The sequence below is a fragment of the Rattus rattus genome, chromosome 2 (assembly GCF_011064425.1).
Source record: "Rattus rattus isolate New Zealand chromosome 2, Rrattus_CSIRO_v1, whole genome shotgun sequence".
NCBI lineage: Eukaryota > Metazoa > Chordata > Mammalia > Rodentia > Muridae > Rattus > Rattus rattus.
In genome coordinates this window covers 169,357,591-169,369,842 of record NC_046155.1, presented here as the reverse complement: position 1 = coordinate 169,369,842, position 12,252 = coordinate 169,357,591, and the positions used below count along the sequence as shown (strand labels likewise).

The 12,252-nt window shown below is 54.4% G+C and overlaps 1 protein-coding gene across 1 annotated transcript in view; it reads left to right on the top strand.

Moving 5' to 3' along the window:
* The window catches only part of Megf8 (multiple EGF like domains 8), a 47,971-nt gene that overhangs the window by 28,714 nt on the left and 7,005 nt on the right, over positions 1-12,252 (top strand). The window contains exons 27-39 of the mRNA XM_032894177.1: positions 63-270; positions 1,009-1,189; positions 1,833-1,996; positions 2,668-2,812; positions 4,774-5,005; positions 5,893-6,016; positions 6,171-6,384; positions 6,590-6,804; positions 9,907-10,114; positions 10,278-10,437; positions 10,747-10,939; positions 11,407-11,577; positions 11,998-12,128. Of these exons, the coding sequence (XP_032750068.1) occupies positions 63-270; positions 1,009-1,189; positions 1,833-1,996; positions 2,668-2,812; positions 4,774-5,005; positions 5,893-6,016; positions 6,171-6,384; positions 6,590-6,804; positions 9,907-10,114; positions 10,278-10,437; positions 10,747-10,939; positions 11,407-11,577; positions 11,998-12,128 (2,346 nt within the window). The remainder of the gene's footprint in view (positions 1-62; positions 271-1,008; positions 1,190-1,832; positions 1,997-2,667; positions 2,813-4,773; positions 5,006-5,892; positions 6,017-6,170; positions 6,385-6,589; positions 6,805-9,906; positions 10,115-10,277; positions 10,438-10,746; positions 10,940-11,406; positions 11,578-11,997; positions 12,129-12,252) is intronic.

Genomic DNA, 12,252 nt, shown 5'->3' with positions numbered 1-12,252 from the left:
AGGACACCTCTAAAGATGCGGGGGGACTGCTTAATGAGGCTGACTCTGTGTTTCGGCTCCAGGTACTCAGTCAGTGAGCGCAGGTGGACACAGATGCTGGCAGGAGCTGAGGATGGGGGCCCAGGCCCATCACCCCGCTCCTTTCACGCAGCTGCCTATGTACCTGCTGGCCGTGGTGCCATGTACCTGCTGGGGGGCCTCACAGCTGGGGGCATCACCCGTGACTTCTGGGTCCTTAACCTCACTACCCTGCAGTGGAGACAGGAGAAGGTGAGCATCTGTCTCCATCCTAGCCCTGTTCCTCACAACACATCTAACGATGTCCATTGCAGTTCCTTTGAGTTTCCTCACGAGACAGGGCTGGGGATTTAGCTCAGTGGTAGAGCGCTTGCCCAACAAGCGCAAGGCCCTGGGTTCGGTCCCCAGCTCCGAAAAAAAAAGAAAAGAAAAAAAAATATCGAGTTTCATCACTAGAGGAATCTAACTTCAGGATACCAACAGAAGCACAGGAATATGACCTGGCGGTGTATTTTAGCTATAGGAATGCCTAGAATCCCCAGTGAGGGGCTGGGGGCGTGGCTCAGTGGTAGAGCCCCTGCCTAGAATCCCTAGTGAGGGGCTGGGGGCGTGGCTCAGTGGTAGTTCCCTTACTTAGCTTACCAGGTCCTGGGGTCAATACTCAGCACCATAGTAGGATAGGGAATTATAAAATTGAATTTGACTGGTCGGCCTAGGTTATACATTTGTAGCTCTAATCTGATCCCTGGACAGGGGTCTGTAACACTCTCATTGGCCTGATGGGATGCAGTTCCACCCAGCAATAGAGTGAGCACAGGGATAAGGACTCTGGCATCCCTGAATAAGTGGGTGTGTAGTGGCCTTGGCTGGCAGGCGGGGTCTAAGCAGTCTGTGGAACTCTCGAATCCGTAGCTGGGGCTGGTTTTACTTCTGTTTGTAGAGTGAGCCTTCCTCTGCTCCCTTGGGTGACATTAGCTCTCTGTCTTACAGGCCCCTCAGAGCATAGAGCTGCCGGCAGTCGCTGGTCACACCCTTACTGCCCGTCGAGGCCTGTCTCTGCTCTTGGTGGGTGGCTACTCCCCTGAAAATGGCTTCAACCAGCAGTTGTTGGAGTACCAGCTGGCAACCGGCACATGGGTGTCTGGAGCCCAGAGTGGGACGCCCCCAACAGGTGAGGAAGCTGCAGTGGAAGCTTTCCTTAAGTCTGGGCTTTCCCTAAGCTTCCTGCCCACTGCCACAGTCGGCCACTGCCCGGTCTATTTAACACAGACTCTCCTGCTGTCACCTGACTGCAGCCAGCTTTCCAGAGGACCTTCACCGCTCCCTCTCGGTGCAGCTGCCATTTCCTTCCCCGACTACTAAGATCCCCGCCTTTCAGGGGCGCTTCATTCTCTTCCGTCCTCTCCTCCTGTGTCCTGTGTCTCCCCCATGTGCCTTGGGCACCTCCTGTTAGACATTCCTCCACCCTGCCTCTCCCGGCTACTCTGCCACACCTTCCCAGCCATTGGCTATCCTCTCTGCAGTTGTCTTCTAGACCCTAAGGAGAGGGGAGGAGTGAAGGGCTCCCCACACCTCTGGTCTCAGAGCCTTTGGGCAAGGGATGTGGTCATTAAGAAGAGGAGCCCTAGGGGTTGGGGATTAGCTCAGTGGTAGAGCGCTTGCCTAGCAAGCACAAGGCCCTGGGTTCGGTTCCCAGCTCCGAAAAAAAAAAAAAAAAAAAAAAAAAAAAAAAGAGAAGAGGAGCCCTGGAAGTCAGGGGTCACTGCTGGCTGTCAGCCCTTTCCTGCATCTCTGTGGTCCTTCTGCCCCTCTAGGTCTCTATGGCCATTCTGCGGTCTACCATGAGACCACCGACTCCCTCTATGTGTTTGGGGGTTTCCGCTTCCATGTGGAACTGGCGGCGCCTTCTCCGGAGCTCTACTCCCTGCACTGTCCTGACCGCACCTGGAGCTTGCTGGCACCTTCTCAGGGGGCCAAGGTTAGGGCAGCGGCTGTAGCCACAGAAGGGGGCTTCCCCAGGGACTGGCCCCACCCACCCAGATTCCTGTCCCCTCCTCTCAGTCCCTTTAAATGAACCGTGAAAATGCCAATTGTTTCTTCTTCCATCCCTGGTTTGGAGAGAAGAATTCTTGACAGGGAAATTGGAGGCTTGGTTTCTCCCCCACACCACTCTGACAGATCCCTCCCCTTCCTGAGCCCCTGTGCTTTCCTGTCCATAACCTTAAGGCCAAGGACACGGGTGTGGGAGAGCAGGGACCTGCCTGTGCTGGTAGGGACAGTCACATGTGATGCACACACATCCCCGAGCCCCTCTGAGGGAGGGTGCAGAAGAGACCACGTTTACAGGGAGTGGATAGTTCTGTGGGCTGCTTTGTAAGACCCAGAGTTTCCCTTCCCAATCGGGTGGGGATGGGATGAGCTGGTTGCAGCTGGGAAGGAAGGTCATGCGTGGGGGTTGGGGATTTAGCTCAGTGGTAGAGCATTTGCCTAGCAAGCACAAGGCCCTGGGTTCGGTCCCCAGCTCTGAAAAAAAAAAAAAAAAAAAAAAAAAAAAAAAAAAGGAAGGTCATGCGTGGCAGGTGGGTTGGGAAGGTGTGTGGAGCTGAGGGTGGGTCTGACGCCCAGGCCTCCCTACATGTGTCTCCACAGCCCCGGCCCAGGCTCTTCCATGCCTCAGCCCTGCTGGGGGACACCATGGTGGTCCTCGGGGGGCGCTCGGACCCTGATGAATTCAGCAGTGATGTCCTGCTCTACCAGGTCAACTGCAACACCTGGCTCCTGCCTGACCTCACCCGTGAGTCCCTGTCCCCAGCCCTGTCTCTAAAAGTCACTCGGGTCTCTTAGGCCCCATCAGCAAAATCCCTTTCCTCTCCAAACAGCTAGGGACCACGGATTTCTTTTTAATTTGGTTGTTCAAGACGTGATTTCTCTTGAAGGTCAACCTGAAGGAGTCCGGTCTGTCCTTCCATGTGTGGGTCCTAGGGTTTGACTCAGCTCATCAGACTCAGGGGCAAATGACCACTCTCTGAGCTGCCTCATAGCCCCTTCCTTTTTACCTAGAATGTTTGTTTTTGTTTATGTATTGTTTTGTTATTTTGAGACATAGTATCATTATGTCAGCTTGGCTTGCTTGGAAGTCACTCTCTAGACCAGGGTAACCTTGAACTCCTAGAGATCCACCTGCCTCTGAACCTGAGTGCTGGGATTAAAGGTGTGGGCCACCACAGAAACATGTTTTTATTCTAGTTATAAAAGTAATAGGGGGGTTGGGGATTTAGCTCAGCGGTAGAGCACTTGCCTAGCAAGCGCAAGGCCCTGGGTTCGGTCCCCAGCTCCGAAAAAAAGAAAAAAAAAAAGTAATAGGGATCATTGTACATAATTTATAAAATATGAAGAAAAACAAAACATCTGTAGCAAAAGCCACTTTTGAACGTGGGAAGTGCCCAGGTTTTCTGCCAGGCTGGAGAGGGAGGGATGGCTCAGCAGCTAAGAATGCTTCCTGTGTACTCGTGAAGACTAGGGCTTAAATCACAGCACCCACACACAAGTCGAGTGTCCCACCTGTGCGTGGAACCCCAGCTGTGAGGCAGGCAGAGACAGAGCTGCTGGTGCTTGTTGGTGTTGGCTAAGAAGCCTCAGGTTCCAAGTCCAGGGAGAGACCTTGCCTTAAAGGGGTAGGAAGAGAGCGTTAAAGGATGCATAACACCTGACGGGGTGCATCCCTAACCCTCTTTACTCTGCCTTAACCTCTTTAATATTCATTCTGTCTTGGATTAAAAATAAACATTAATTTATGTAATATGAAACTAATATTTTAAACATTAAAAGCCAAATGTGTGTGGCCAAGCGGCAGCGCACTTGTTTGGCATGTAGAACACCCCGGCTTCAGCAGCACATGCACGCGCACACACATGTAACTTTAATTTTTTCAAAACCTATTTTTAATGATGCTTCTAAAATGCTAACCTCCCTTGTAGCCCACCCACCCACCAGAGGTAGTGGAAAAGAAAAGAAGGGAGTGGGAGGAAGTGGGAGGAAGTGGGAGGAAGTGGGAGGAAGAGCGACTCCTGTCTGTGTTGTCAGGACATCAGCAGTTCAGTTCACAGGTCAGCAGCGGCAGCTCGATCCACTCACACACACTTCATGGATGCACCCAAGGTGCAGCCTGGGCGTGTTAGGCCAGCACTCGGTCACTCAGCCACACACCCAGCCCATCTCTCCTCTTCCTCCTCCTCCTCCTCCTAACCTGTTTAGATATGTTTATTTTATTTTATGCATGTTTGTGTTTTGTACATGTTTGTGTACATGTGCCCACAGAGGTCAGAAGGAGGCACACAGCCCCTAGACTTGGAGTTGCACAGTTGTGGTGTTTATTTATTATAAATAAGTACACTGTAGCTGTCCTCAGACACCCCAGAAGAGGGCATCAGACCTCATTACAGATGGCTGTGAGCCACCACGTGGTTGCTGGGATTTGAACTGAGGACCTCTGGAAGAATCGTCAGTGCTTTTAACCACTGAGCCATCTTTGTAGCCCCCACCTCTCTTCCTGTTCTTTTTTCTGTTTGCCTGTATTTCTGTCCCTGTCTTTGCTGCCTGATTCTCCTGTCTGTCTGTCCGTCTGTCTCTTTCTGTCTTTATCTGCTCCCTTCTACTCTGTGCTCTCTGGATGTCCCTACTGACCAATCTTTCGATGGGTCTCTTCTTTGTGCTTCCTGCTTTCTACCTCTCTCAGAACACCCTCCCTTTCTTCAGGTCCAGCCTTTGTGGGGTCCCCGATGGAGGAGTCTGTGGCTCACGCAGTGGCAGCAGTGGGTAGCCGCCTGTACATCTCTGGAGGATTTGGGGGAGTAGCCTTGGGCCGCCTGCTGGCATTAACCCTGCCCCCTGACCCCTGCCGTCTGCTGCCTTCACCTGAAGCTTGCAACCAGTCTGGGGCCTGCACCTGGTGCCATGGTGCTTGCCTGTCTGGGGACCAGGCCCACAGGTAACCATAGTGACTGGCAGTTCACGGCACAGTACACTCCGGTGTCCTCCGAGGGTTTTAGGAAGTGAGCAGGACTTGAGGAAGGGTCTTGAAGTTTGACTGTCAGGTTCTGCTTCACACATGGGGGAGAGAGTGATCATCAGAAGTGGAGGTGGTTGGGAATACTCCAGTATGAACCCAACCTGTACCTCAACACCTCCCCCTTTGGAGGAACTGGTTTAGACCAGCAAAGATTGAGAGGGCGCTGCGCCGAGGGCATTTGTAATGCCTTCTGATACCAGAAGGGCAGCTCAGAAAAGGCTTCCAGTACCTGGGTGGGACCAGGCTTTGATGAGTCTGCAGTCTCCTCAGCTGCAGGAACGCAGACCAGGCCTCTGGAAACCAAGCAGTCCCTGGGTTAACTCATTCATCTGCCCTGGTGCCATGACGGAAGCCTACTTAGGGTTTCTGTTTGTCCTGTGATAGGCAGCGGGGCATGTCGTCCTGCATCCTGCAGTACTGTTAACGGATTTGATTATGGGATACTGACCCCCTCCTCATACACACTTGTGGGAACCTATTCCTTTCCAGGGGATTTCAGCCCTATGCTGGGGGTGGGGGTGGGGTGGGGGAGGATAGAAGTTGGAGACCTGAGCAGATTGATTCCTGGAGTGCTTGTGGGGGCAGAACAGCAGGGAGGGGGCACAGAGAGGCTTGACCTCTGGCTGGGTGAGGGGAAGAATGCTGTTTTGGGTAAGGGTAGGAAGGAGGAGGAGACAGTTGGTGATACCTCACATCACAAAGGGGTGGGCTAACCAGGATCCTTAGGTACAGCTTGGGACATGGTATACAAGAGACCAAGCGTAAGTCCTAGATGCAAGTGAGTGAGCTAACCTTGTATCCTCCAGGCTGGGTTGTGGGGTGCCCCCTTGCTCCCCAATGCCTCGTTCGCCTGAGGAATGTCGGAGACTGCGGACCTGCAGTGAGTGCCTGGCCCGCCATCCTCGGACCCTGCAGCCTGGAGATGGAGAGGTGAGTGGTGGATCAGGGACAGGGACAGGGATGCTGGTCTCCACTGTGCTCCATTGCCCCACCACCCCTGCATCTCAGGAACCAAGGCACTCGCAGTTGACTGGGTAGGAAGAAGGGGTGCCCAGCCCCACAGGGGTCCATCTTCCCCCACCAGGCATCCGTTCCCCGCTGTAAGTGGTGCACCAACTGCCCAGAGGGCGCCTGCATCGGGCGCAATGGGTCCTGCACCTCCGAGAATGACTGTCGAATCAACCAACGAGAGGTCTTCTGGGCTGGTAACTGCTCAGAGGCCGCATGCGGGGCTGCCGACTGTGAGCAGTGCACACGGGAGGGAAAGTGCATGTGGACTCGGCAGTTCAAGAGGACCGGTGAGCCTTGAGGTTTGCTTTCCAGGGGTTAGAGGCCTGGGTGCCTGCATATTGGAGGAAGGACAAGGATTATACACAGAGTCTGAGCCAGCGGTGCTAGGGCTTAAACCCTCGGGTCTGGGAAGAAGGGCTGGCATCTCGACTCCTCTGAAGGAGGAGCGGCTGGGAAGCAGACTGGTTACTGACCCCGTATCCCCACCACCAGGGGAGACTCGGCGGATCCTGTCAGTGCAGCCCACCTACGACTGGACTTGCTTCAGCCATTCTCTGCTGAATGTGTCTCCTATGCCGGTGGAGTCCTCGCCCCCACTGCCCTGTCCCACCCCCTGTCACCTCCTCCCCAATTGCACATCCTGCCTGGCCTCCAAGGGCGCAGATGGGGGCTGGCAGCACTGTGTGTGGAGCAGCAGCCTCCAGCAGGTAATGCCCATGTCCTCTGCGCAGCCCTGGCATCCTCTGCCCAGCCCTGACATCTTCTCTCCTCCTCCTTGTCCTCTTTTCCTTCCCCATATTCCATGCCTCCTGCCATTATGATCAACCCTATGTCCTTTCCTGGATGTCTGGGCCTTATTCAGGGCCCAGTGAGCCGCCACTAGGGAGGGCTGAGAAGGCCCAGTTCAACAGGGTGGGCAGGACCTTGCTTGCCCGTGGGTTGAATGTGACTGGTGCTGGATGTATTTGACAGGCACAGGTGGCCGCCTACCACGTTGTCCACTTCTGGAAGGTCCAAATGTGTCCACCTAGCATAATTTAGTTGTGCTGTACCCCAGTGGAAGGCAAGTCAGATCCACCCTCCATTGCCGTATTTAGCAAGGAATGTCTGATTCCCACTGTTATCTATTCCTTGCGCGTAAGCTAATAGCCACAGCCCAGTGACAAGTGACAAGTGTCCCAGCTCACCAAACCACTGGGGACTGACTGGGTCAGCCATCCCTTCACCCTTCACCCTTCACCCTTCACCCAGTGGATCGCAGTGTGCGGTGGGGGGCACATGCCACTGGGACTTCCATTCTAAAGGTGACATTGAGGGGAGCCAGCAGTGCTTCCTGCACACCCCAGCATAGAAGGTTGCCAGCTTCTACAGCTAGAAGCTTCACCTGGGAGCAGCGATTTGGCTTATGTACTTTGTAATCAAACTCTCAGGCTCTGGGCCTGAGAAGATGGCTCACTCAGTAAAACAGCTGTCCTTCAAGCAGGAAGACCTGAATTTCATCCCCGTAACCCATGATAAAAAAGTCCAGGTATATAGGTCCTGGTGTGTAACCCCAGTGCTAAGGAGGTAGACATAGGCCAGGCCCTGGAACTCGGTGGCCAGTCTGGTGACTTCAGGCCAATGAGAGATCGACTCAAAGACAAGGTGGACAGTGCCTGAGGTCGCTCACTGACACCCCCTGTGTGCGTACAGAAACTCAGTGGGTTTGGATCTAGCGTGGGTGCTGGAGCAGTGCGCACCTCACCTCTAAGCTGGCTCTCTAGCCCTGCAGTCATTCCAACACAGGAAAATGATACCGCAGGCTATCTCATGCCTTGTACTCCAGGGTTCGGGTGGCTGAGGGAGGAGGGCTGCAAGTTCCAGGACATCCTGGATACATAGAGTCCCTGCTGGGGTGTTGGGGCAGGCAGGGAGAGAGCAGAATTTATGAGAACTTATTCGCAAGGCCAGAGCACAAAAGTACTGGATGCCTGCCTTGGCAGGGCTCTGCTCCCGGCTCTGCTCACAGACAGCCCAGGTCTCGGCAGACTCAGAACTCTGGCCACAGCCATGAGGGTTTCTATTTCAGGACTGCAGATTGCTTTATTTCTCCCTAATTGCCCTTGGGCAGCCAGCCCAGATCACTTGCACCCTCTTACATTTCACATAAGGCCAAACACTAAATAAAACGCTCTTATACCCCATGGTATGTTCCCAAGGGCCCAGACCTCATTCTGTAAGCAGTCCGAGTCCCAGCCAGCAAGTGATAGCTTGTGAATTGTAGGCTGGCTTCTCACCCAGGACACCTCCATCAGCTGGCTGAGTTGGGAGTAGCCTGTTTCCCCCAAAGCCAGGCCTAAGTTTGTTGTGAGAAGTTGTGACTTGTGGGCTGGAGGGATGACTCACAGCTGTCTGTAACTCGAGGGTTCAACACCTTCATACAGACATATATGTAGGTAAAATACCAAAGCACATAAAATAAATATATTTTTAAAAAGAAGAGGAAGCTATGGCTTGTGACACCCTGTCTTGTCACTGCCTTCTTTCAGGTACAGAAACTGGGTAGGGAAAGGAGACTTTGCATCGATGTGATAGGACTTACAGGACATGGGAGTTAAAGACATTTTCTCTATGTAACAGCCCTCGCTTTCCTGGAACTTATTGTAGGCCACACTGGCCTCAGATTCAGAGGTCTGCCTGCATCATCAGTGCTGGGATTAAAGGCGTGCGCCACCTCTGCCATTGCCCAACACTTTTTAAAATGTGGTTTTCCTCTGTAGCTCAGGCTAATCTGGAACTCATATAGCCTCCTCCTCCTCCTCCTCCTCCTCCTACTACTACTACTACTACTACTACTACTTCTTCTTCTTCTTCTTCTACTACTTCTTCTTCTTCTTCTTCTTCTTCTTCTTCTTCTTCTTCTTCTTCTTCTTCTTCTTCCTCTTCTTCCTCTTCTTCCTCTTCTTCCTCCTCCTCCTCCTCCATCCTTCCCCTCTTCCCCCTCCTCCTTCCCCTTCCCCTCCTCCCCTCCTCTTCTTCCTCCACCTCCATTTTATATACTTATTATTATACTTATTTATTATTATACTTATTATTATTATTATTATTATTAATTTTTGGGAGGGATGCGTGTGTTTTAGAGGTCAGAGGACAACCTGTAGGAATGAGTTTAGTTTCTCCCTTTATGGGTCCCAGGGATCAAACTCGTGTCATCAAGCTTAGCAACATTGACCCCCGAGCTGTCTTACCTGCTGCCCTGGTCTGGAATCTCTTGTTTCTCCTGTGTCTGCCTTCGAAGTACTGGGATTGCCCAGTTCCTTTTGAGTCACAGGCAGGAAGTTCCTAGGGCTGAACACAGCCCTGGCTGCCATGCTGTGGCTCCCTTCCTTGAGGTGTGACTGGTGACTGACGCTGCTGCCTGCCTGTTCTCTTCCTGCACTCCCTGTACCTTCCTCTGCTCACCATCTCATGCCAGTGTCCCCTCAGCCCAGGGCTCCACGAAACCCTGACCCCAGTCCCTTGTTCTTAAACATCAGGGCTCATGTGGCCCAAGCTACCCTTGAGCTCACTATGTAGCTGAGGGTAACCTTGAACTCTTGATCCTTTGCCTCCACCCCTGTCTTCTGTGATTGCAAGCATGGGCTGGTGTGCTGGGCTCATCCAATTCTAGTCTTGATGTCTGGTTGCAAAGGCTTGTGATATCCCTGCTTGTACCCTGAGATAGCTAGCACCAGGGAGGGTGGGGCCTGGGAGGAAAGGGTGCAGTCTGAGAAGCGCATTTAACTTTCTTTCCCTGTCTCTCTCCTCCCTTCCCCTCCCCTGACCCCCAGTGTCTGAGCCCCTCCTACCTGCCCTTACGCTGTATGGCTGGAGGCTGTGGACGGCTGCTTCGGGGGCCAGAGAGCTGCTCCCTGGGCTGTGCTCAGGCTACGCAGTGCGCCCTGTGTCTGCGAAGACCCCACTGTGGCTGGTGTGCCTGGGGGGGGCAGGATGGAGGTGGCCACTGCATGGAAGGTGGTCTCAGTGGCCCCCGAGATGGTGAGAGAGGTTCCGGGGGCTGGGCAGGTGGTTGACCAGGGGCACAGAGAACAAAGTGGGGGGTGGTTCTGAGGAGGGATTCAGAGGAGGTGGGAAGGGCCCAGGTGTCTGGGTCAGTGGTGAAGAGACCTCCCAGGTAAAGCCCTGTGTCCTCTGGGGTCAGGGCTCACGTGTGGACGTCCTGGGGCATCCTGGGCCTTCCTGTCCTGCCCCCCTGAGGACGAGTGCGCAAACGGGCACCATGACTGCAATGAGACTCAGAACTGCCACGACCAGCCCCACGGCTACGAGTGCAGCTGCAAGACAGGCTACACCATGGACAAGTGAGGCTTAGTCGGGGTGACAGGGGAGGGCTGAGCAGACAGGGCAGAGGTTATGGGGACAGTGAGGACGGTGACATGAGTCATGTGGAAGGAAACAGCCCAGGCTTAGGGGTGATGGAGCCGGCCTGTGAGACAGGAGGACAGTTGACCGACCCAGTGTGCAGGGGACAAAATTGCTAGAGAAACCAGGAAAGAATGAGTCTCTAGAAGAGCAGGGACAGGCAGACTCTGGGTGAGCAGCCTACTGAAAGAGGGTGGGGCCATGGGTGAAGGCTGGGTCCCTGCCCTCATCGCTGCTTGTCCCTGCAGTGTGACTGGCGTCTGCCGCCCTGTGTGTGCCCAGGGCTGTGTGAACGGCTCCTGTGTGGAGCCTGATCACTGCCGGTGTCACTTTGGCTTTGTTGGCCGCAATTGCTCCACAGAGTGTCGTTGCAACCGCCACAGTGAGTGTGCTGGCGTTGGAGCACGGGATCATTGCCTGCTGTGCCGGAACCACACCAAGGTATGGGTCCTGCCTCAAGCCCGAGCCCCTCCGTCTGCTCTTTATTGGTTTCTGAAGTATATTTTGGTGGTGCTGGGAAGGAGCCCAGGGTGTTTGACATGCCAGGCAAGTGCTGTGTCACCGAGTCACCCCAGCCCCGCATGGTGGCTTCCAGGTTGCCAGCCCTCCTGCTGAGGCATCTTGAGGTTGGGCATCCCAGTCCTGAGAAGCCATGGGCAGGGAAGGGATGGGAGAACCCTATTATGAGGAGATGTGAGAAGACTTTGGGGGCTGTGTGGTAGTGGACAGAGTGGCTGGGGAAGCTGGGTGTATGGAAGGCTTTGTTACTCCCGACTTAAGGGCTAGGGGTACGTGAAGATAGAGGCTAAATTGCAGCCCAGCTTGGAGAGCTGGCCCAGGTGCCTGGCCCTTGTGTCCCCTGCCCCACGTCCCCTAGCCCTTTCAATGGTACTGTTCTTTGTTACCAGGGTAGCCACTGTGAGCAGTGTCTCCCACTGTTTGTGGGTTCGGCTTTGGGTGGCGGGACCTGCCGGCCATGCCATGCCTTCTGTCGAGGGAACAGCCATGTGTGTGTCTCCAGGAAAGAGCTAGAAATGGCCAGAAGGGAGCCAGAGAAGTACTCACTGGATCCAGAGGAGGTGAGGAGTGAAGTCCGCACTCAGGAGTCTGAGGAGGAGGCAGGACCTGGACCTCTGTTTCTGAGGGAGAAGACAGGGCCTAGACTCCTGTATCTGAGGAAGGAGGTGGGGCCTGGACCCCTGTGTCTGAGGGAGGAGAGTGAGGCCTTTGACCCCTGTGTCTGAGAAGGCTGGGCCTGATAGAAGAGGCTGGGCCCTGGATCCTTTGTCTGAGGGAGGAGGCTGTACCTGGACCCTTGTGTCTGAGGGAGGAGATTGGGCCTGGACCCCTGTGTCTGAGAGAGGAGGCTGTACCTGGACCCCTGTGTCTGAGGGAGGAGGCTGTACCTGGACCCCTGTGTCTGAGGGAGGAGATTGGGCCTGGACCCCCGTGTCTGAGGGAGGAGGCTGGCCCATGTCTCTCTCTGCCTTGTTGACCAGATTGAAGCCTGGGTGGCAGAAGGGCCTAGTGAAGATGAAGCTGTGTGTGTGAACTGCCAGAACAACAGCTACGGAGACAGATGTGAGAGCTGCCTGCACGGCTACTTCCTCCTGGACGGGAAATGCACCAAGTAAGAGGAAGAAGCCCGAGCCTTGCCCTTCTCACCAGCAGTAACCCCGGGAACTAGACCCCCTTGCCTATCCCTCTATGGTCAGCCAGAAGCAAATGAAGCTTAAGAAAGCTGGAGGCCGGGG